At 32.6% G+C, this 26,648-nt stretch overlaps 2 protein-coding genes across 2 annotated transcripts in view; one reads left to right on the top strand and one right to left on the bottom strand.

Moving 5' to 3' along the window:
- LOC143255048 (uncharacterized) overlaps positions 1 to 6,527 on the top strand; it is a 57,641-nt gene extending 51,114 nt beyond the window's left edge. Inside the window, exon 3 of the mRNA XM_076510087.1 lies at positions 218 to 6,527. Within this exon, the coding sequence (XP_076366202.1) occupies positions 218 to 1,240 (1,023 nt within the window). The 3' untranslated portion in view covers positions 1,241 to 6,527. The remainder of the gene's footprint in view (positions 1 to 217) is intronic.
- Positions 6,528 to 15,870: 9,343 nt separating this feature from the next.
- Positions 15,871 to 26,648, bottom strand: part of UQCR-C2 (Ubiquinol-cytochrome c reductase core protein 2) — a 30,294-nt gene continuing 19,516 nt past the window's right edge. The window contains exons 9-14 of the mRNA XM_076510086.1: positions 25,561 to 25,624; positions 25,117 to 25,255; positions 21,032 to 21,112; positions 19,577 to 19,650; positions 17,223 to 17,376; positions 15,871 to 16,239 (exon numbers count right to left, since the gene is read on the bottom strand). Of these exons, the coding sequence (XP_076366201.1) occupies positions 16,153 to 16,239; positions 17,223 to 17,376; positions 19,577 to 19,650; positions 21,032 to 21,112; positions 25,117 to 25,255; positions 25,561 to 25,624 (599 nt within the window). The 3' untranslated portion in view covers positions 15,871 to 16,152. The remainder of the gene's footprint in view (positions 16,240 to 17,222; positions 17,377 to 19,576; positions 19,651 to 21,031; positions 21,113 to 25,116; positions 25,256 to 25,560; positions 25,625 to 26,648) is intronic.

Raw genomic sequence — 26,648 nt, 5'->3', positions numbered from 1 at the left:
TTAGGAACGGCTAGCGCAGATAGCTCTCGTGTATCTTTGCGCGAGATTTTAAATATTAGAATGTGTAGTTCCACCAGTTGGTACCCTTGCTGTTAACGAGATTTTCGGCCGTAATTTCGGTATCATAATAGTAAGTTTCTTTATCATCTTAAGTAAAGAAGAAAAACGTTTAGCTGACATGTTAATTATTCCATTTTCTTTCTTTTTTTATTTTCAGAATTCTATTCGACACAATTTGTCTCTGAACAAGAGTTTTGTGAAAGTACCTCGCAGTAAGGACGAACCTGGAAAAGGAGGATTTTGGAAATTAGATCCAAATTACGCGAAATCACTGGTAGATGGTGTCTTCAAGAAGCGTCGTTCTGCCCAAAAGCAGACAAACAGCGTGTTTATAAAGAAAACCCGAAAAGATAGAAGCATCAAAAATTTGACTGAGGTCCGAAAGCGATCATTACCAGACTCCGTCCAAGACACTCCTCCAGCGTCGGCAGGGACAAGTGGAGAAGTCGATAAACTCGTTCTCAGTATAGGAGGTTTAACAGCAGCGTCTACACCTTCACTTTCTCCTGCAGTAAACGTGGAAACTATTAACTACAGTATAGACATTTCCAACGGACCAGAGACTTCACAACATAAGAACGTTGGAATTTCTTTTCTAAGCCAAGGCAAGACAGATATGTACACCATAGATGAGAGTGTACAAGATGATCTCAACGTTCTTTTAGATTACCAGTACTCTGACGTAGAAGCGCTTCAGAAGTTCCAGTCCTCAGAAGATGCAGTTGGCGAGAATCAAACACGGCCACTGATCCTAGATGACGACTTCCTCGAGATAAACGATTCACCTCTTCCCAATGATCTAGACCTTTCATCTACGCCAACAGCAGAGACGTTTCAGTTCACTGACCAGGTTACAAATCTCTTTTCTTCCGACTGGTGGTCAAGCTTCCAGCAAACTCAAAATGACCTTCTGTGTCTGACACCATCTTTGCTCAATTTCCCTCTGCCGTCCTCATCTTCATCCAAACCCAGTCAACAACAACAACTCGGTGATGGTTCAAACGTCTTATATCCAACAGAGTTGTGTCTACCAGCAAGCCCTTCCTGTGTAGGTTTCGACCATCAGATGGCGCTAGAGGAAACGAGTAATCAACCCTGGGCTGACTGCAAAGCCGCTCTAGAAGCTGCCGCCCTCGACCTCGAGAGATTTAATGATTATGATGCTAGTCAGGTCTTTTAATGTCTTCTTCTGAAGCAGTTTTAAATATTATAAGTAAATTTTGTAACTTTGTGAACCAATTGAGTGAATATTACTTTGACAGTCATTTCACCTCAATTTTTGCAAGAGCATATCGTTGTCAGATGTAAAGAGCATGGAAGGCACGAGCTACATAAGAACCTTTACGTAAGTATTGCCAGGTTAAAACTAGGAAAAAATGGACAAAACAAGGCAAGAAAAACATTTTGATAGGATTTACAGAAAAAAGAGAAATTATTTAGCTTAATCGTGATATTCCGTTGTGCAACTTACATTAATGTCTTGGTAACCTTTTGAGTAAACACTGGTGAATTGTGTATATATAAAGACAGGTATGCACTAAAACTACTGAAAAACATTCGTAGATAACTTATGTTCACAATTATCTTGTTAGTGTAATTTTGAGAAAACTTGATGCGATACTTTTCTTATTCATTTCCAATTTTATTATTATTTGAAATCAAATAGTTGATTAAAGTAGAACTAAAATCGATATCTAGCAAGGAATTTTTTGGATAAACTTGCATGTTTAGAAATATGGAAAAATGAACAGTTTTCACACAAGTTTTTATCAGTTATACTTAGTAATTTTTTATTTATTTTATTTACAACATTTTACCAGATTTATCTGGTGTTATCTTGTACGCCACCTGGTGACACCAGATGAACCTGGGGAAAGGTTATGAATGAATTAAACAAAAGTTTTACTATGTACAACCGAAAGAAACTGGTGTGAACTTTAAAAACATAGTTATATTTAATATTTACTATCAGTTTTTGTTGTTGTTTTTTTTCAAAGCAAAGCTACATTGGGCTATCTGCTGTGTCTACTGCAGATTATCTTATCCTGGATTTTTGCGTTGTAAGTCCGTACTCTTACTGCTGACACACGTGATACGAAGAGAGGAAAAATTTGTTTTGTTTGTTTGATTTTTGAATTTCTTCCAAAGCTACACTGGGGTTATCTGCGCTAGACGTCCTTTATTTAACAGTGTAAGACTAGAGAGACGATAGCTCGGCCCGGCATGGCCAGGTGGTTAGGCTATTCGACTCATAATTTGCGGGTCACAGGTTTGAATCTTCGTCACACTAAACATGCTAGCTCTTTCAGCGGTAGGGGCGTTGTAATGTTACAGTCAATCCCACTATTCATTGGTAAAAGAGTAGCTCAAGAGTTGGGGATGGGTGGTGAAGACTAGTTGCCTTACTCTACTAAATAAGCTCTCGTGTAGCTTTACGTGAAATTCCAAAACCAAACCGAAGACAACTCTTCATCACCACCCACCACCAACAGGAAAAGAACGAATATTTTAGGAGACCTTATTAGTTTTTACAATAATTAACAAAAGTAATGCATACAAAAATTAAAACTCGTGTATGGTTTCAAAACGTTGGAGCCTCATTGTTAATTTGTATCTTTAGTTAAGCTCAATATTATTTTTTCTAACCTGTAATTGGATAAAATAAAGTAGAAAATAGAAGAAACCGAAATATATAGAACCATAATATTTGACAAAGTTACCTAAAACTCAATCATTTACTTTCTGATTTCATTACTAGAGCTTTGGTTTAGATAATTTCAAAATAAATTTATAATCAACTTTTGACTAATTATAAATTTGAGCTAATTATGGTAGTTGTTCTATGTTTTGGTGGATTGTAGAATGCACACCACTTTTGTTTGCTAAATTGAGGATTCGTGCGTTTAACGAATTGTACTTACAACAAGTTGAGAATCCACACGTAAAATGGACTATAAAACTTTCAGCCCTTACACTGACGCATCACATTTTCAATGTCCTATATATAGAGTTTTTCTCAACCCAAACTAGCCGTTTTTACACATATATCTTTCTCTACAAGTGGGTTTTCTCATAATCACGAATTTCAATGCCATACTTTTCGAACTTCCACTAGCTAATGGGGCTAAATAATGGCGTAGGACCTCCAGATCTCTTCCGTACCCCATGGAGGTTAACTTTACTGATCAAAAAGGAACTGTTGAAATAATTTTAGTGATTCTCAAGTATACATAGACCATGTAAAAAGAGGGTCGCTACTGAATAATTATAGGGCAGTATATGGGGCTAATTGAAAGCCTGGCATGGTCTATTGGTTAAAGCATTCGATTCCCAAACTGCGGTTGGTGTGATCGAATTCCCTCACCGATCTAGTCTATGGCTTCCAAATTAGGAACGACAACGAGTATTCCTCGAGTAGCTTCGTGCGAAATTCAGAACAAATTTTTCTCGTGGTTTTGTCACGTACATTTTAGCAGATGCATAACGTTACTTATTAATGCTATTTTGCCTTCTAACGAAATTACGTAAACATTTTAAAGCAACTACAGTTTGTTTTTGTTTAAGAATTAATTGAAAGTTTTTCAAGATAAAGGATTTGGTTGGTTTGTTTTGAATTTCATACAATGTTGCTTGAGGGATATCCATTGCCGTACCTAATTTAGCAGTGTAAGACTAGAGGGAAGGCAACTAAACAGCGCCACCCCCGTCCACTATTGAATTGTTATTTTCCAACGAATATGGGGATTGTCCGTAAAGTTATAACGTCCCCAAGGCTGAAAAGGCTAGCGTTGTCAGTGACGGGAATTTGAACTCGCGATCCTTAGATTGCAAGTCAATTTATTGCCTTAACCTCCAGACCATGCTAAGCCTACAGGGGGTATATGAAAAACAATACACCCATACCTATATAATAAGGTACTCACGGCGAATAAACTTAAAATATTTGTGTTACTTTTAGTGGAATACTTAGTACATTAAAATCTATAACATTGTTGGTACATACTTTGACAGAAACCACTGTGTATGTAGCGTAAACGATTTAAGGTTTGTTTTTTACTGGATAACAATATTTACTTGTACTAGTCCTAACACATTGTATAGTCAATCTGATGTAATGGTTAAGGCAGAGAGTTTCAGTTACCCCACGATTGAGGGACTGTTTATAAACATTACATGTTTAAACACTGGCTCAGATAGTAAGCCTAACGGATTTCTTTTTATACCTGCAAGGGGAAGCAGCAAAGATAGCCCTCTGTGTAGCTTACTAGTTAACAACAATTAAACATGATTAATTATAGAAAAATAAGGTAGATAAAGTAATAAGATTTTGTCAGATTGAAGATAAGTGTAAAGGTTGATTTGAGATAAAAATTTACCTGGAGAGCGAGTTTAACCGTGATTGTTATGTAAATATATACAAAAAAAATGTTCCTTTTGTCTGATGAGTTATGGATAAATGTTAACACATGAAACTATTTTCCAAGTGATTTGACTTTCCTATGACACTGTAAGAAATAACCTCATCCTCAGGTCTCCTTCCTTTCTGTAAAGTAAATCTTTTATAAAGCAGTAGATGGATACTACTCATATATGATATTTTCATTGATAGAAACGTTACTGTTTATCCTCAAACTTTATCATTTTTGTTATTTTAAAAAAAGTTTTGAAAAATTCGACTTTTTTCATACCGAATAACAGAAAAATTCCCAAACATGTATTACAATTTTATTTTTTAGTATGGATAAAATTAAAAAAAATAATCTGTGACGTAAAGGGCTATTGCTTTTTCTGATTGGCTATACTCTGTGTTGTGGATTGTAGTTTCGCCGTCAGAAGGCTTATTATAGCTTGTGTCAGTAAACTAAAGAAATGCAGTTAGGCCTCTTATAATGGTGATGAATATATAATATTTATGAGTATGTAATGCATATAGTTAATTAAAACGACTCATAAACTTCATAAACAGTAAAAATCATTTAGTAGTTAGTTATCTATGAATATGCGTGTGTATACACAACAACCCGTCCAAAAACTAAAACATCCGTCCTATGGTCTCTAGATATTATTTTATGAATATTTTAATATATAAATGTTAACGGAGAGAAATCTGTCTCTGTGAAAGCGTATTGGGAATAATATTTATAACAAACATTTCAGAAAAAACACATTCGAACTTTTCATATTCGAATCGTCACTGTGTTTGGCTTCAGCCAATCAAAAGTCAGTTTGTAGTGTTTTGATGTCTTGAATGCTATTTTCTAAAAAAATATTTTTGTCTGCTACTGTCATTTTATTGTAAATAGCTATGCTGTTTGTATACAGTATACTAAATATAACGTAATATTATATTTGGTATTGTACTTAAGGAAAGACATTGTATGTATTAGCTAATTACTGTTTCCTTAATTCACTTGACGTCCATGTTAGTCTTAACGACACATCAACAGAAGGAGAGCATTATATGCTTTTAGAACCTTCAGCACGGTTTTTATTCTTCTCTAACAAAGTTAAAATTGTTAAACCTAGTAACTTAATATTGCAAAAAAAAAAAAAGGTTTGTGTTGCAAACACGCTAAATCTCGATATTCCCGCTAAAAATATAATTGTCCGGTGACTAAAATTTAAATATTAAGGTGTTTATGTTATTCACTAATTAATTTCTCGAGAACTGTGATGTGAAAATATTTGGTGAAACAATACCGATTATATTGTGGTGTTTTTCATAAGATTGGAACTTTTCTAACACAAAGTCCGTTTGTTCTTTTATGTTAAGAAATTTTACTATAAAAATTAGAATTCAAGTTTTGAACTAAACTTCACACGAGTGTACGTAGAGCTCAGTAATTATTGTTTTCATCCTAAACATCTACTGCAAAAAACAAAACAAAATTGCCCTAAAATGTGTTACATAAAAAATGAAGAAACTATAGAATAAAGATCACAAAATCTAAATATCACCCATGAACATAAGCAGTACATATACATTTCATATCGCACGTTGGCAGAAGGTGGATGGCAAACAATAACCATGGGTCATAAATGTACTTTCTGAGAATATATTCTTGATGTCACATTATCACGCAATGCCATTTAACTCGTTGAAGTCATGAAGTACTTAGACGAATATTAGTTTTTTTATATCATATAATCACCAAGATCCATATCACTCTGTTTTACATAAATTTACAAATAACATACGATCCGAGCTGTCCTTAGGCTTAGCTATATCCAACCAACAGGATACAATAAGCGTGTATATACCAAATACCCGTATGTTCTGTAGATGTGCTTGTCTTGCTCTTCTTACTTCCGTCCTTCTGTGTGGGTGTTAATGGAAAATCCATTGTATGGAAAGATTCAAAGTTTTATGTAGAATCTAGGTTGTAGATAAACTGTAAAAGATTATTGTTGCGTGGTTTGAACTTGAGTGCTTTTGGTGAATATTGTATATTTCAAATAAAGATCCTAAAATGAAATATTTATTCATTGAATAGTGTGTTTTTTGATTGCTCTTTTCTGTTTCAGTCTCTTACAGAAACTGACTCTTCTTCACCACTTTCCAATAGCCTACATCTTCTCACTGCCGTCATACTAATTATTATTAAGCCTTTCCTTTAATGTTGTGCTCCCGCTGGTACAACGGTAAGTCTGAAAATTTACAACGCTAAAATCAGAGGGGTCGATTACCCTCGGTGGACTCAGCAATTAACCATAGGTGGCTTTGCTATAAAAAAACACACACACCCTTTAATGTGTCTCTTCATTACTGGTTGTGGCAAAGACTTAGTTTTAGTGAAATATTTCCAGTACATTTAAGAACAATAACACACAATAATTCGGTCTTTAAGTTGTTTGTCCGACAGTGTGTAGTATCATAGTATTAGTGTTACAAGAACATTTCTACACAGGTACTGTCCAACTTACTGCCAAAATTTACAATTAAAGTTGCAAGAGCCACCTGTTTAAAACTGATTTGATAATTATTATGACGTAAGAGTTATTTTGCTAATACACCAATCAGCGTTAAAGGTTTTACGAATTGCGACACCTCAGCTACAAATTACAAAGTTATTTATTACTTTTCTTTACACGACATTCAATAATTCACGTTGAGTATCAAAAATGATGTATTTTAAGATGGTTATATTTTTCTTCACTATTTTTATCAAAAACAAGAAATAAGCCGTTTAAATGACAGTTTCTATTTCATGTCAGACACGTAACAATGCTTCTTTATCTCTACGAGTATCTACGTGGTTTGAAAGATTTCGACCAACTAATTTAACTCGTTTTCTACATATCTGTGTTCCAACCAACTCTCTCGTTTTCTACATATCTGTGTTCCAACCAACTCTCTCGTTTTCTACATATCTGTGTTCCAACCAACTCTCTGTATATTCATCTCAAGCGTCGCTACTTGGATGATATTTATTTATTTACTTCAAACAAACAGACGAATATGATAACAATGTTAAAAATATGGGAGTAACAGAAAAACAAATAGGATAAAAAATTTAGAGGAATGCTGTTGTTACTGGTGGCGGCGTGTGTCCTAAAAATGTTGAAAAACTCGATAACAGGGCCCAAAATGATACGTTAAAATTCCGATACTAAAAAAACGTATGAAAATGATAAAAGAAGTGGACAATACTTGAAACATATGAGTAGTGGCTGGAAAGAGTATAACTGATGTAAATGCTAAGGGATTTACCGTCACTTTTATAACGCACTTACAGCTTAAAGTATTGAAAACACTTACTGGTACCACAGAGATTCAAAATCGATTCTCCAACTCCAAATCACAGTGCACTTTTTTTTTTTCTTGTGGAATCCACATACATAGGGATCCTATACTAATCTACGTTTGGCAGATTGATGCATAAATAGCAAATAAAAATGTATTTAATACGCTGATAGGTCTGGAACCCATTTCAGATAAGTGAAAATTTTGTTTTGGTTTCCTGAAAAATGCCATGATTGTGACGAAAACACCACTTGCTGTTATTAATTATTTTGTTTCAAAATTGCGAGCGAAGTTACACACAGGGCAATATTTGCGAAGTCGTATCTAATTTTGAAACTGATAGACCATACTCTTATAGCCTCAAAGTAAGAAATGTATTTTTTACGGGAACGGGTCGTGAACCATGAACCCTCGGATTCTTAGACCGGGTATTCTAGATAACAGGTTCTACTTACCATATTGCAGTGTCAACATTCTCTTTTAATATGACGTTTTAGAACGTAGTTATGGACCAAAAGTTGAACAAGTGAAAAGTGGTTGAATTTTGTTAATTGTATAAATTTATGTCTACGAAGTTCAGGCACTATCCTGTGGTTGTTAGGTGTCTACGTATTAAATTCTCGTTTTCCTGCTAATGTAAAGTATCCGCAGTTATACTCCAAAGAGTTATGTCAACTAAATTGGTCGTTTTGCTATTAAATCTACGTTTTTATATTCCAAAGAGTTAATGTCTACGAAGTTGGTTATTTTTTGTTAATGTTAAGCCTATGTACTTGTACTCCAAAGAGTTGATGTCTACGAAATTAGTTATTTTTTATTAATGTTAAGCCTATGTACTTGTACTCCCAAGAGTTGTTGTCTATTTTTAGTTAATGTTAAGCCTATGTACCTGCACTCCAAAGAGTTAATGTCTACGAAGTTGGTTATTTTTTGTTAATGTTAAGCCTATGTATTTGTACTCCAAAGAGTTAATGTCAAAGAAGTCGATCGTGTTCTTGGTATGTTACGTATTAAATATTAACATATTGTCAGATTTAGATTTATATTATTTATGAACTCATGTTAAGGATAATTTACTTTTTATTACTCAATTTACTATTAACTGTAGCTTTGTTTCGATAATTACTTTACAAAGCTGTATGAGAAAAGAAAAGAGAAAACAACATAATTTTTTCAATATGACACTTTTCTGACCAACGAATTTTTGTAAACTACATAAGATTTTTGGTTTCATGATAACTATATATCTCACAAACTACTTCCACAGCCTTTAAGTGCAATTTTCTATGTTTCAAATTGATCAAGAACAGCGGCTGGTCTTTCTTTCTTTTTTAATGCTTGAATAATTTTTATTATCAAACTGTTCTTGAGAAATCGTATTTTAAACGATTCAAAATATTCCAGAATAACTTATGTATTTTTGCATTATATAGGTTCATTCTCATTATGTATCGTAAGCGCCTAACACATAGGGTAGAGGGGGTACTTACCTCCTTTTTTTTTACTTTAACATACACATATTACTCTTAATGACTATGTCAGATTTAGTACGTTTCTCCCCACTTTCCAACAATGGCATTCACGTCATGTACAAAGATTAAAACATTCTGTACTTATCTTACGAAAATTGTCTTTCTAGGAAATCAAAGTGTTACACTACCCAAATGTGATTATATCTTTTTGAATGAACCTAAGTGACTCATCTCAAATGTGTTCGATTATCCATTATTATTAGTGCAAAGATGTAAGAGAAATAGTGTAACACCCTTGGATGCAAATTATGTAACACCATGCGTTGCCACAGTTACCTCACAGGAAAATTCACTCCTTGGTAAAAGAAGGTATAGTCCAGAAAATTTCGCGTAATTTAACTGGAAAAATAACTTTCGCAAAGATGAAATCGATTACAGTAAAAATCGTAATACATATCACACAGGATTCCATTTAAGTAAAGTTGATTGGTTGACTTGTTGTTTTATGGCACAAAGCAGCTAGGCTTTCTGCGCCCCATTCAAGTAAAATTTGATATACAAATATTTGCCTTAAAAAACTTATCACACAGCACCATGAAAACAACAATTTACGGAACTGACGACCATTATTGTTATTTATATTTGTATCGGAGAATTTAGCCAATTAAACAGTCTTATCATTTATTTGTTATCAGGAGTCGGTGTTTCTACATCGTAAGATTAAATCACATTGTTGTATTGTTTGTTTGAGAATTTCGTGTAAAGCTACACGAGTCCTATCTGCACTAGCCGTCCCTAATTTAACAGTTAAAGACAACTAGTCATCACCACCCATTGTCAACTCTTAGGTTACTCTTTTTCAACAAATAGGGGAATTGAGCGTCATATCATAACGCTCCCACTGCTGAAAGGGTGAGCATTCTTGGTGTGGCGAGGATTCGAAGCCATGACCCGCAGATTACGAGTCAAGTCCCTTAACCACTTGGCCACATTGCTGTATCAGAAATCGATATTTATAGATTGTAAGTTTAAATCGCATTATTGTATCAAAAATTGGTACTTTCAGGTTACAATAACAAATCACATTATTTTATCAAAAATCGATATTAATGTATTGTAAGATTAAATCACATTGTTGCTATCAAGAGACGGTGTTTATACATTATTAGATCAAACCATACAGTTGCTGTCAGAATTAAGACTTTATAGAAAGTAAGATTAAATCACATTATTGGTATTTCAACATTACAAAATAAATCAAATTGTTATAAATATACTTGAATCAGAAAGGGAAGGTTTGGTCTTTCTTGTTCATATTAATTTATTTCTTCTTATAATTACAGTTTGTTTAACGAGAGTATTTTAAAGTTACGAGTTTATTTGCATGAGAATGATAGTTTAGTTTGTTTCTGGTTTTGTTTTTGCACAACGTTTAATCGAAGCAACACAATATTTTGGGAATTACTAATATTGGTTTGGTTTGTTTTGAATTTCGTGCAAAGTTACACAAAAGCTATCTGCGCTAGCCGTCCATAATTTAGCAGTGTAAGACGAGAGGGAAGGCAGCTAGTCATCACCACCCACCGCCAACTCTTGTGCTACTCCTTTACCAACGAGTAGTGGGATTGACCGTCAAATTATAACGCCCCCATGGCTGAAATGGCGAGCATGTTTGGAGTTATGGAGATTCGAACCCGCGACTCTCAGATTACGAGTCGAGTGCCTTAACCACCTGGCCCCTACTAATATTGACTTAGTGTACACACCTTACACTTTCTATCCATCAGTCATATATGAACAAGACTTCGTTCTGTCGGATTTGGAAAGAAAGAAAACACAAGAATAGAAATTTGTCATCTTATCTACAATTTAAAATTAACTCATCAGATGAGTCAACATACAAAATTGATAATAAAACATAGCGACTTATTACATTTTAAATTGGAGTTTGTAGCGCCTCTATTGACAACCCGTGGAACTAGAATGAAAACAACAACAATTAAAAGGTCCAACTGGATGAAGTACAGTCAGACACACATGGTATGATGCTAGCTATATAATCTGAACATACACACACTTACTCCTTTAGATAAGAAATAATTTTAACAAAGTTTCTGTTTATGAGTGAAACCTTTCATGAGATGTAAGTCACAGTTTTCTAGCAAGAACTGGCCTGTCGATTTACCAACTATTTTTACCAAACCCAACCCAGAACTCAGATTATGTCTTCTGGTAATCGTTTCAGAGTACTAACTGGTTACATCTAGTTTCGTGGACAATATATCAAAAAAAATTTAACCTATAGTTTGTTTCACGTTATGATGGTTTGTTTGTTTTTTTTTTGTAGAAAAAAGTCAATTTTCGAAATTATTTCCTTTCTCAAACTAATCAATTTCCATTCTTTTCAACAATCAGAAATTCAATATCGCGGTATTTGCGATTTATCGGAAAGGCCTTTGTGGACAAACATTTTTTACATCGTAAACACTGCCTATCTGATTCCAGGTTTTCCGAACAATTTTATATTGAAAACTTTCTTTTCTAAAAATATGGCTTTCGTTTCCGCTGGAAATTCAAAGAACTGGTCATTAAATCGGAAATCGAGTTATCTTACCCCTAATAGTTTTTATTTATTGATACTAACACAGATTCTAATAATTCTTAAGTCCAGAGGGCTCTGTATTAATTCGTTTTATATATTGTTGTGAAACAGTAATCGAAATCTTTAAAATTTAAAATATTTCTGCTTAAAAACGCTTAAATGAACAGTAGATTTATATTTAAACTTTTAATTTATAAAATTATTAATATTTTCGATGATGAATGTTTACTACAGAAATATCTTCCACCACCAAAAAAGGAAATTATATTGTATCCTATGCGACTAAACCCTTTTCATTAAAACAAGATACATAAATATGTATTATTATAGTACTGATCTAAACAGCAGTATGTATTACAACTGCCAGCAACGTTTTAGTATCAGAAATAGTCGTAGAAACCAACTTGAGAGAATGACATATTTACATCAATAAGCAATAGGATTACTACTGTCCATTGTTCTCTCTATTTAACTGTATGAGTACATGATATTTGACACGATTTTGTTTGAAGTTAAGAAATGTTTGAATGAAATTAAAAAAAAACTCGAATGAAGGCTTAGTGCTATCAACAAATGAATGAACAACCGAAAAAGGGAAAAATTAAACAATTGTTGAAATATATTTACATAAATATATATGTAAAGTAAAATATGCGAGTTACTTAATGTAAAGTAAAAAGTTCAGAGAGAGGAAACTAAAGTAAGTCAAAGTGAGACTTGGTAATGTTGTAGTAATTATTGTCTATGTATAACTTTTATTGTGACACCCTTTATAACGTAACGATAACGTTATTGACCACATACAGCTTTTATTGTTGAGCCGTTAATAACGTAATGATAATGTTATTGACCACATGCAGCTCTTATTGTTGCACCGTTTATTACGTAACGATAACGTTATTGACCACATACAGCTTTTATTATTGCATCATTTATAACGTAATTGACCACATATAGCTTTTATTGTTGCACCGTTTATAACGTAATGATAACGTTATTGACCACATATAGCTTTTATTGTTGCATCTTTTATAACGTAACGATAACGTTATTAACCAAATCTAGCTTTTATTGTTGCATCATTTATTACGTAACGATAACGTTATGTACCATATATAGCTTTTATTGTTGCATCATTTATATACCAATAAAAATGAGTTCAGTTGTTAGCACAAGACTTTCGTTGTTGTATTAATTTCAACACTGGTAAATAATGCCGTTGGAGAATGTACGAGGCATTTAGTTGTATTGTACGGTTTTTAGCTCAACGGATAAAAATACCAATTAATAATGTTTATGTTAATGGTATTCCAGAAATTTATTTTTAAAAATTCTTATTCTGTCATAACAAGTAGGTAGATAAACTGCACTTGGTAAATGAAATATGAAACATGCGCGATATACCACACACAAAAAAAATCGATATTTATAACTTAGTAGTTGTATTACAAGTATACTGAGTGGTGTATAATTTCCTGCTTTTGCATTTTATAGAAGCATTAATCGGAAAACAGAAAATTAGCTACAATTATTCTTAAAAGGCAATTGTATTAATTTTATTTTATCTGTCGCCGAATATATCAGATTCATCTACGCTGCTTTTACACATTTGTTCTAATAGCCGCAAATTTGACTTTAGCGTCACGTACAGTAAACGGGTTTGGAATTATAAATAGAACAATTTATTGTAACTATAAACAAATCCAATAATTTGTCTGCTGTTAACTACAATTTATTTGGTGGTTAGAAACTCAAACCAATTTTTACGACACATTAACGTCGTTCTTTAAAACATAATTGTGATAGAAAAAAAAGATAACAAAACTATCTTTAATTAGTTGCTTATCCCAACAGATAATATCAAGTTCAGTTTGCTCTATAAAACATGAGTCTAAATAACCAATGATTTCCAATTGCAAGGTATATCACATTTGTACAAGATCGTTCGGTAAAGCTCGCTACGACGAATCTATCGCCGTCTAGTATCGATAACATGAAATAAAACAAAGATCGTTTAAATCTAAACAAGTTATAAACATCAATTGCAGCTATTTACGAAATTTTGAAAAAATTAAATACTGATAATTAATGTGTAGTTTCAATTACTTGTTTCTGACGTCTTTGTCTACTAATAATTGTAAGTTTATTTTAAGAGTTCTTCTGTTAACCAAATTTACATTTAGAGGGTTGTTTTTGTAATATTTATTGCGCAATAGTTTCAAAATACTTAAAAGTCGACAACTCTTGCATGGCTATTATATGGAAAGTTATTTTATGGGAATTTCAGTTATTAGTACAAATGTTGAAAAATAAATTACCTTTGTAGGAACAAATCCCATTAAAAAAAAAAAAAAAGGTTTGTTTTGTTTTGAATATCGCGCAAAGCCACAAGAGGGTTATCTGCGATAGCCGTCCCTAATTTAGCAGTGTAAGACAACAAGGAAGGTACCTAGTCATTACCACCCACTGCCAACTATTTTACCAACGAATAGTCGGGTTAACCGTCACATTATAACACCCCACGGCTAAAAGCATGTTTAGTGTGACAGGAATTAGAACCCGCGACTCTCGAATTACAAGTCGAGTGCCTTAACCAATTGGCCATGCCGGGCTGTTAAAGAAAGGAAGACAACAGCAGAAGATTATTTCTATTAATAAGCAATAATAATAGTTCTTATTTGGGTCATAACTCAATGTATTTTATATTTCAACACTGATGTTATTTGGGTCTAATATTACAACCTACACAGGTAAGGTGTGTATTTTTCTTACAGCAAAGCCACATCGAACTGTCTGCTCAGCCCACCGAGGGGAAACGAACCACTGATTTTAGCGTTGTAAATCTGGAGACATACCGCTGTACTAGCGGGGGGCACACATGTAAGGATACTGTTATAAAAGGAATTTTCAAGACCACCATTTCGCATTTTTTGGTTTGATGTTAAGCTCAAAGCTACACAATGTGCAATCTGCGCCGTATCCACATTCCTGTACTTCTGCGTTGAAAGTTTGTACATACTGTGCAGTTTATTGTGTGTATATAAGTGGTGACCTGGATGTCACGCAAGAATTTAAATAATGAAACATACTTATCTCGATTATTTGGATACTAAAATTTCTTCTACATCGGGGCTGTTTGTTACAAAAGCATGAAGACTATTTTGATAACAGTCCTGGAAAACGTCAGATATTTTATGAAAAACAAAATTTCAGCCTTTCAAAAAAAACCAAACATGAGTATTTTTGTGCTTGGAAAGCAACCACAGTTGAAGATATTTTTTTATTTGTTACAGTTTGTGATAAATTATTTTAAAACTAATGTTGTTCCTAAAAACATTTGTTTCTTTTCTACACAAAGTCAAGTTGATAGAAGAGGTTATACTTATTAAAGTTGGTGGAAGAGGTTATTCTTGTTAAATCTGCTAGAAGAGGTTATACTTGATAAAATTGGTGGAAGAGATTGTACTGGCTAAAGTTGATGAAAGAGGTTATACATGTTAGATCTAGTGAAAGATAGTAGTGATATACACCTGTGGTTAACGTTTGCATTTTCTTATAGCAAAGCCACATCGGGCTATCTGCTGAGTCCACCAAGGGGAAATGAACCTCTGATTTTAGCATTGTACCAGCAGATTATGTGGTTAACGTGCAAAAAAAGGGCAGATGTGACACCCACTGTGAATACCACAGGTAGGTACACCGTGCTTATCATGGTACACTGATCAAGTGTACAACCACAAATGGTTTGAACTTGTTGTTTCCAGTATACTGAATATTTAACGGTTCCTTACCTTAAAAAATTTCAGTAACATAACTGGTTTTAAATATTTTTCAGACCACTTTATATTAGTGTTGTATAAACTGCTTAACACTACATGTAATAAAATACTGTATGTATGTAAGGTCAAAGTACTAAAGCTTTGAAGATTTTGGTTTGGGAACTTATAATTACAAAAAACGTTTCTTTAAGAAATTGTTCCAGATTACAGATGTTACATGTAATGGAAGCTTTACTTCTCTTTATTCAAGTATTAAACAAAGAAGGATAATTTATAAATACCTACAATAATTATGTGAAATTCATTAAAAATTCGTGTTTCTGTTACTAATCTTAACACTGTGATCTCATGTTTATCCATACAGATGAAAGAAGTGGAAAACAAGTTACATCTGTTAATACTCCTTTTACTGTTAATGCTAACAAACTTCTATTTCTGTGGCAGATCCTCCTGTTATAAATCAAACTAATTTCCAAGAATGTCCCTAATGTATCTTTACAAAAGATCCACTAGATGCGGGATATAGTGAAGACGACCTACGGCAGCCATGCTTGGTTTTGTTTTCATCACTTTTGCTGCTACCTAAAAAAACATGATTTAATATTTCTTTAACAAATTCTGATGTATGACACACAAAAAAACCCCGAAGGGAAACTAATAGTTCACATTTACTGTGACTGCTTGCATTATTTTGTTTAAATCTCAAAATGTGTTTTATGTTAAAAATATCAAACAAAATTAAATAACTCAGAGAAATCAGCTTGCTGTCCTAGAAACTAAAAGAAAACACTTTTAATGTTGTTTTCTTAAATCTATCTACTATCAGTTAATTAAATAAGCTATCTAAGTACCAGTGGATTGAGCAATAATTCTTTTTTCAAAACATTTTAACTTTTAAGCCAAATTCTTTCCTTTGGATAAACTTCATTTGCCAATTTTATTAAGTATGTATTTAAAAGAAACTTGTGAGAGACAAAAGACAGATTGGAAGTGTTATTTTTACCCCTGATTCTGATTACTAAATGTAGAAACTTAGGGGAATGTCATAACACATATGAAGTTTGATTTTTCCAACAGTTTTAGGTATATTGGCTTCTAATGTGTTACTATTTACACCACAATTTTTGGAATAAAAACTTGTGTTTATGTAAGAAACGTGATGATGAATACAACAAAGAGATTTGGCTGTTCAAGTAGTATTGAAGTAGGTTTGTCTTGCTTTAAAATTAATTGTTTGTTGATTGAATGCAGAGAATGTCCTAAGGATCATTTTTAAACAATATATAATGCACGTTTCATGTTACATCTTTTACAGTAAGGTTTGCTATAATATCAGGTACATTTTGATCACCAGTGTAATCTTTCTCAAAAACAAGTGTTCAAAATGTCGTACCTGAAAACAAATAATTTTAACAGTGAAACCGTAACGTGTAACATAATTAATCAGCAAGTAAACTCACCATGAAGCGACATGTAACACAGAACAGATGTTTACGATTAGACACGCAAAACCAAAACAATCAATGTGTGCAAGAGTCATGAATAAAGAAACAAAAGAAACATACATTTGCTACATCCTGAGTTGTGATACCATTCATGACCTTCATAAGGTCATCATGGTTGGTCAGCTTCCCTTGGACCAATGTCTGAATGCCCATATCGTGCAGAATATTAGCTTGGTTTTCTTGTGCCATGTTTAGAGTAGCTTCTAGCTGGTGTCTGAAATATCAGCAAACAAATATTACATATTTCATATGTACAAGTTAATAATTCCAGTTTCATTTTATATTATCTAAGTTTCAGTTTCAAGAGGCGATATTTAAAATGATTCTCGGTCCTTACTGCTGTCTTACGTGAAGTGTTTGATTTTCCCCTCTAGGTTTCATATCTTCCTTGATAAAGCTTTTAATAAGAGACACAAATAAAACACAAAAGCAAGAATATAACAGTTGAGCCTCCCAACTCCTCGACTAACAGAAACATCACTAAATCTGTCAAACTCACCAGAGAAATATCTCTCACTTCCCTCACTGGATGGACACACTGTGCACCATATTAATGTACTGAGTTACTTTGTCTGCAGTTGTTGTAGTTCAACAACAAGCAGCTAATCAGCTCATTCCAAACCTATTTATAGTTTAGTAAAAAAGCCAGTTAAACTACAGTACTTTTGAAACATTCTATTCTTGTACCTTATATGTTTATTGTGCACTTTTTATTTGAACAGTTGACTCATTGAAAATAACAAATGAGATCGAGGACAGTTACATCTGTCAGTGAAAAGAACTTACACATCATGCACTCTGCTCGTGGTGTTTATGACAGAAGAGCCCTCATCGTGACTTACAGTTCTGATGGAGGACAATGGTCCAAAGTACAAGTAATAAAATAACATTTGGTTTGTTTGTTCACCACTGGTATAAAAAATTATCAAACCAACTTTTAGTGAAAAATATTCTATCAAAAAGAATAAAATTTTTCTAGTGTACAATCAGTTTGTTAAGATGACCAAATCTTCCAAACAATGCACTTTGTAACTTCACAGTTATAGTACAACATCACAGAAACAGGTGTTGGTCCAATGGATTCAACTATTACTATTTGCCATGTTGTATACACAATAACCACTAATGACACTCAAACGTTTTAACTACATTACTATATATGGATAACATGTTACAACTACATTTTGATATATATATATATACATACAAATGGTTGGTCTTAAGTTGTTCTTTACTTCAACCACTAAATCTTTAAACACATACAAACAAGAGGTTGGTGTTAAGTCATTCTTTAGTTCAACATCTAAATATTTAAACACATACATACAAGAGGTTGGTGTTAAGTCATTCTTTACTTCAACATCTAAATATTTAAACACATACATACAAGAGGTTGGTGTTAAGTCATTCTTTACAACATACATACAAATGGTTGGTGTTAAGTCATTCTTTACTTCAACACCTAAATCTTTAAACACATACATACAAATGGTTGGTGTTAAGTCATTCTTTACTTCAACATCTAAATATTTAAACACATACATACAAATGGTTGGTGTTAAGTCATTCTTTAGTTCAACATCTAAATATTTAAACATACATACAAGAGGTTGGTGTTAAGTCATTCTTTACTTCAACACCTAAATCTTTAAACACATACATACAAGTGGTTGGTGTTAAGTCATTCTTTACTTCAACACCTAAATCTTTAAACACATACATACAAATGGTTGGTGTTAAGTCATTCTTTACTTCAACATCTAAATATTTAAACACATACATACAAATGGTTGGTGTTAAGTCATTCTTTAGTTCAACATCTAAATATTTAAACATACATACAAGAGGTTGGTGTTAAGTCATTCTTTACTTCAACACCTAAATCTTTAAACACATACATACAAGTGGTTGGTGTTAAGTCATTCTTTACTTCAACATCTAAATATTTAAACACATACATACAAATGGTTGGTGTTAAGTCATTCTTTACTTCAACATCTAAATATTTAAACACATACATACAAATGGTTGGTGTTAAGTCATTCTTTAGTTCAACATCTAAATATTTAAACATACATACAAGAGGTTGGTGTTAAGTCATTCTTTACTTCAACACCTAAATCTTTAAACACATACATACAAGTGGTTGGTGTTAAGTCATTCTTTACTTCAACATCTAAATATTTAAACACATACATACAAATGGTTGGTGTTAAGTCATTCTTTAGTTCAACATCTAAATATTTAAACACATACATACAAGAGGTTGGTGTTAAGTCATTCTTTACTTCAACACCTAAATCTTTAAACACATACATACAAGTGGTTGGTGTTAAGTTGTTCTTTACTTCAACAACTAAATCTTTAAACACATACATACAATAAGTTATAAGAAGACATAAATAACTTCTTACTTAGCATTCATTAAATCCTGATCAGTGACTTTCTTGACTGTACTACGCATCTCAGTCACGAGTGACTTTAATAACTGTTTAAGAAACAAAAGTATGATTTCTAAGGTTGCATAAAACAATGAGACTTTTAAATATATAAATATTTAGATAAAATTACAAAACTTACATTTACAATTTCTGTAAAAAGCTTTTCTTAACTATGATATAGAATCACTAACTTATCTGTTTTACAAAACATGTTCCGTTATTGTACATTACACGTACAATTGAATTTCACAAATAATGTAAGTGTGACATTCATTTAACCTATTATGAACATACAGTACTTTACAGAGTTGAGGAAGGAGAAGACAATATCACATTTCACAAGTACGTCGTTCATTACAACCACGGTTTTTCCACTAAAGGCATCATGAGGTCAAAAGCATTTCATACACTTTGCTATTGTTCCCACTGGAATGTCTTTAGAATTCTATTTCATAATACTGTATCATATACCACTATAAAATAATACACTTCCCACAAAAACCTGTATAACTTTAATATGATAAAAGCAATACAATAAGAGTAGAAAAGATAAACCAAAGGTAATTAAAACTCAGGGTAGGTAATCACTGTTTACAGAAAACTTGAAAAGTCTGGTATCAACAAAGGTTCATAATAATATGTGATGTAAACATACAACATTACTTAATTTTGTAAGTACAATTATATATATATGAGCCTTCAATATAAGGTTATGTTTGTTTTTAAACATTGAAATATCACTCAAACATCACAAAACTTGGGAAAACTACTGTAATTTATTGTATTTCATTTATATTAAATGAGTTCTTTATGACACTTTTATTTTTCAGATGTATTACTCTGTAAATGAGCCTGTAAGGACAAATCAAAAACAAAGTTTGTTCTGGTAGTGAATGACATGCTCTAAAAATCAATATTCAAATACAACATTATGTCTGAAACACTTCGAAACCAAACTGTGATAACTACTGAGTGTTTTAAAACAATAAGACTGTTTTAGTAAACTTAGTACTACTAATGAAGTACAAAACACAAAGTGACATATTGTACATTATACTGTTGCATTACATGCCTGTAACAGCTGATCTTAAATGCAGTTTATGCTCTGAACCACTTTGTTCTTAGAAATTATGCAACATCCTATATATTATTTCGAACAAACAGAGATAATATTCATCTGAACATATATTATTTATAAACTTTTTAAAAATTATGTACACATAAACATGTTTTATACTTCACACTATCACTTGTACAAAATACAAGATACAGGTATGGAAAGGGATACACAAATTTTGAAAAAAACTTTCTTTGCAAGTTTTTAACACTTGCACAGGTGTTAAAATTATACTTAACATTGCATAAAAGTCAAAGTAAAGTGAAACTATAAACAAAATGTACAACTGAAATATAAGTTAGAAACTTTACCTTATCCATACAGCTGTGTTGTCCAGTTACAACAAATCCAAACAGACCACTGTCCGAGTAACTGACATTTAAACTGGACACCTGCAACATTAAAAACTCATAGCATTACTTTGTTTATGAACACAAAACTTCTCACGGATACCGAATATTCTGGGATGTGAGTAACAAGTGAGTAAAGTGTCTACAAAGATTTAAGTATCATAAAAATTCATTACACGAGTTCTTACGACAATGAAAATCAATTTATTGCAGTACAATAGTGAATAATAAATAATGCCAAAACCTGCCAAATACACAACAAAATTATACACTGCTGCACTGAAATAAATGAACCAACAAGTAACGGAGACATTTGTTAAATGCTCAAATGAAAAAACTAATTATTTTCAGTGTATGACAAAAAGCACAATAAAAAAACAAGGTACCTGAAATGAACATGCATTCCTATAAAGCTTTAATTTAACGGGGAAAAGTAGCCATTTCAAAAATAATAAATGTACCTTATTCTTCTTTGTATTACTGGTTTATCGATTACCTGTGATTGCAAAATGTATATAATAAACAGAACCTTTTGATAACACATGGTCCATGGAACAAACATCACATAAGTTGGTACCTTACTTTATACATCGAACTACAGCCTATGAACCTCCAATTCACCATCCAAGCATGTTAATCATTAAGCCCTGCTGGGCCAATTATAACAACCTGTAACAATTTATATCTCATTCATAATGGTATAATAGCAATTTATTATTAAAAATATCAAAGTATATTTTACAAAGCACACATTCTTAATATAACCACAAACATAACAGTTATAGACAATGATTAGATCTACTTTAATGAAATACTCTCTGATCACAAACAAACATCTCCATAAAACTATTTGCTGGAAAAACAATCTTACAGTTTTTATACAGGATGTTCTACAGTTATTGGATTTGAAAATATTTTTACAGCTTAAACAACAATTACCTGACTGAGATAAGTACTACACAAATTACTAACATTCATTCATTTTACATAAATGCTCTTAGTTTCTCATTCCGATTGTAAATTTGTATACAACATCTCAGTTATCTCTCTCTCATCCTTCCTTCCACTGTATCATGGCTATTAATCACTCTGATTTCCTCCCACCATTTATATACACTGTATCTGTTATTTCTCACCCTGACTTCCTCCAACCTTTTATACACTATATCTGTTATTTCTCACACTGACTTCCTCCAATCTTTTATACACTGTATCTGTTATTTCTCACACTGACTTCCTCCAACCTTTTATACACTGTATCTGTTATTTCTCACCCAGACTTCCTCCAACCTTTTATACACTGTAGCTGTTATTTCTCACCACTCTCACCTCCAAATACACTGTATCTGTTATTTCTCACTGACTTCTCCAACTTTAGATACACTGTAGCTGTTATTTTCACACTGACTTCCTCCAATTTTTAGACTTCCTCCACACTTTAGATACACTGTATGTTATTTCTCACACTGACTTCCTCCAACCTTTTATACACTGTATCTGTTATTTCTCACACTGACTTCCTCCAACCTTTAGATACACTGTATCTGTTATTTCTCACACTGACTTCCTCCAACCTTTAGATACACTGTATCTGTTATTTCTCACACTGACTTCCTCCAACCTTTAGATACACTGTATCTGTTATTTCTCACACTGACTTCCTCCAACCTTTAGATACACTGTATCTGTTATTTCTCACACTGACTTCCTCCAACCTTTAGATACACTGTATCTGTTATTTCTCACTGACTTCCTCCAACCTTTAGATACACTGTATCTGTTATTTCACACTGACTTCCTCCAACCTTTAGATACACTGTATCTGTTATTTCTCACACTGACTTCCTCCAACCTTTTACACTGTAGCTGTTATCTCACACTGACTTCCTACCTTTAGATACACTGTATCTGTTATTTCTCACACTGACTTCCTCCAACCTTTAGATACACTGTATCTGTTATTTCTCACACTGACTTCCTCCAACCTTTAGATACACCTGTTATTTCTACACTGACTTCCTCCAATCTGTATCTTATTTCTCACACTGACTTCCTCCAACCTTTAGATACACTGTATCTGTTATTTCTCACACTGACTTCCTCCAACCTTTTTTACACTGTAGCTGTTATTTCTCACACTGACTTCCTCCAACCTTTAGATACACTGTATCTGTTATTTCTCACACTGACTTCCTCCAACCTTTAGATACACTGTATCTGTTATCACACTGACTTCCTCCAACCTTTAGATACACTGTATCTGTTTTCACACTTCCTCCAACCTTTTATACACTGTAGCTGTTATTTCTCACACTGACTTCCTCCAACCTTTAGATACACTGTATCTGTTATTTCTCACACTGAGTTCCTCCAACCTTTTATACACTGTAGCTGTTATTTCTCACACTGACTTCTTCCAACCTTTAGATACACTGTATCTGTTATTTCTCACACTGACTTCCTCCAACCTTTTTTACACTGTATCTCAGTCAGTTCTGACTCTGACTTCCATCTAGTGTAGACTCTTCAAGATCATGATTTCACCACTGTTTTTGATTCTTGCCACACATGGACTATATGTATAACTACTACTTAAAGCAACAAGCATGCCACCTCTATCACAATGGTTCATTTAGTTGAGAGTGAATGGTAAACAGAAAAATAAAAATGATCCTTAAAAACAATGGGTTAAGCACAAAAATCTGTCAATAGTACTGACATCTGAATGACTGGTTCCACCTTCAACTACTACCAAAGATTACTCTGTTTGAAAGATACGTTTAAACTCTTTCCAACAATCTGACCTTATTCAAAAATACATCAAAATGAAAAGTAAGTCTTCATTTGAATAAAGAAAAAGACATGAACCACAAAATGATGTATGTGATTTAAGAAGATGCTGGAAAATATACATCTATTTAATGACTGAAGGTTAATATAAATTATTTATTGAAAACCACCCAAGGTAATGGGATTAAGAAGTGCCATAGCTATTAAAAAAATATTCTGGTTCTACAGCTTAAACAAAACTTTAGTGTTTGGATTAAAACAGATTTCATTTTTGATTTTACAAACAATATTAATATTTACAACTAGAGAAACATAAATAATTTTTATATCTCTTCTGTATTTGTGTTTGGTAACAATATATTTGTTCAGCAGGTTACATTCAATTGTGAATGAATTAATCACATGCGCTTTAGTACAAAAGTCACAAAGCGTAGCTTTTACTTTCATATCGCATCCCAGTCACAGATGCTTGAATTTCCAGAAGTCTGTTAATTTACATAAACTTGACATCTGTAATGCCTTACGTGTTACCTTAAGTTGTTGCTGACTGTTTAACAAAGTTCTTGACAGGTTTTTTTTTAAATGTTGGGAAAGTTTCACCGACTAAGAAACCAATGGTGAATCGTAGAAATTATTGACTGCAAAGTATAGTTTACTCTTTCCCACTAATGTGAATTGCTTTAATTTTATTGTCAGAAACATCAACTGGTTTAAGTAAATTTTCTCACATTCGACTGTTGTTTTTGTTAACAATTACTGAACTTAGATTGGGAGAAGTCACAGAAGGATCACACGTGAAATCATATTGTTCCATATGTGCAGTGATAATAAAAACTCATTAGACATAAAATCTAATGATTTTCATTAGTTCTTATACCATTTGATATGATATCCTTAGTTATGTATTTTACACCCTTAATTATTTTTATTACCTAGGAAGATGACACTTGTGCAGCATGATAAAACTGACAAGTACTTGAGACTTCACCTGTACAGTAACTAGATGCCATGTTTTAACTATGACGTGAATGAATCACTGACATTCAAATGTCATAAAATGTAATTTCATTGAAGCTAAACGCAACCACCGAATACCAGAACCTGATTTTTAAGTCTTGAGACAAATAAATATATTTCATGCTAAATTAAAAGCACAGGAAGTAAATTACTAACTTAGATAGTTCAAATTAAAACCTTGAGTAACAATGATTGTATTTTAATGACCAAACATACATCAGAAACATGATGCTACTTACAGCAAATGGCTCATTTGTGACTTTAGCTCCTGCACTGCCGAGCTTCGAGTGCAGTCCCTCACTGTACTTTACAGATGGTGCTACTCCAAGGATCCTTTGGAGCAAGGCTAAACACAACATCTCTTTCAGATTTGTCAGACTAGAAATAATCAAATATTTCGTGTTTTGAATACTGCCTTATTTATCAATATTTGTGTAACAAGACAAAGAGGAAGAAGGGCTTCATTGGGTTTTTGCACATTATGGTAACGTCTTTTCAAAACACAGACAACTAGAATATAAATATAATAAATATTTATTAATATAATTTGTATCTTAAAAACCTTTCCCATTTCTTAAATACAAAATATAATTGTAATCAAAATAAAGCACGCTGTATCAACCAAAAACATAGCAGGCTATCAGGATAACGTATACACACACACACATAAAAAAGTAATTTACCTTGCACCTTCTGCTACGACAGCAGCATAACTAACAGGACCTGGAAACTCCAGACGGACTTCCCCTGTAAGTAATGTAGTAAAATGTATTCTAAACTATTAGGATATAGGATGGTCTGATGAAACATCTTTATATTCTAGATCATTTCACAAGTTTTCATAATATAACATCCCAAAGTACTTCTTTAAAAAAAAAAAAAAAATCAATGAACACTTATTTACATTTGTCTTAATATTGTGTAAAAACTAGCTTTGCCTGACCTGTAAAAAAAAATAATGGATTGGAGTTTTGTAACCCCCCCTTCCTTCAGTAAGTTTTGTTCATCCAGCATTCCCTTCATCATAAAACAAAAACAATCACACACTGAAGAAGTAAAAACAATTTTCAAATACGGTCTGAAAAAAATCAACAACAGTGGTACAACTACAATTAACAAATGACTCAAAATACAACCACAGATCTCCAAGTAAATGTGAAGGACTTTAATATTTGATTATTTTAAGGGTACATCTTTCCATATCTAACTATTTCGGGGGTTATTAATTATGGGAAGTTTAAAATATACCATAAAACAAAAGACAATTGTTTCATAAATCGCTGCATATTTTGAGAAGGTGAAAACTGTGATATGTTTTCTCCCAAATAATACATGCACTACAAAATATACTTTACATACAAGAAGCTTATTCCTGTAGTGTGGATATTCAAATGAGTTTGTAAGTGTTAATTATTTATTAAAAATAACAAAAATGATTTTATTACCTGAGTTAACCACTTGAATAATATTAGGTTACTATAAAATAAATAACATTGGTATAAAAAAAGAAAATAACACTTGGTATTATTAAGTTTAGAGCAGAACACTTAAGTTTGAACTTGAAAATTCACAATCACTGCTATGAAATGATGACTTCAATCCTTGAACTAATATATTCTTAGATTATACTTTTTTCAATGAACTGCTGGTATGTAATTTAACTTACAATTATCAAAACTGAAAATAAAACAAACAGAAACAAATCAATAAAAGAAATTGAAGAACCACAGATTATACAACCAACACCAGACTTGTTTTACTGTTATAAATA

The sequence above is a fragment of the Tachypleus tridentatus genome, chromosome 7, assembly GCF_004210375.1.
Source record: "Tachypleus tridentatus isolate NWPU-2018 chromosome 7, ASM421037v1, whole genome shotgun sequence".
Classification (NCBI taxonomy): domain Eukaryota; kingdom Metazoa; phylum Arthropoda; class Merostomata; order Xiphosura; family Limulidae; genus Tachypleus; species Tachypleus tridentatus.
The sequence above is the reverse complement of the archived record's forward strand: the minus strand, read 5'-3'. Positions and strand labels throughout refer to the sequence as shown.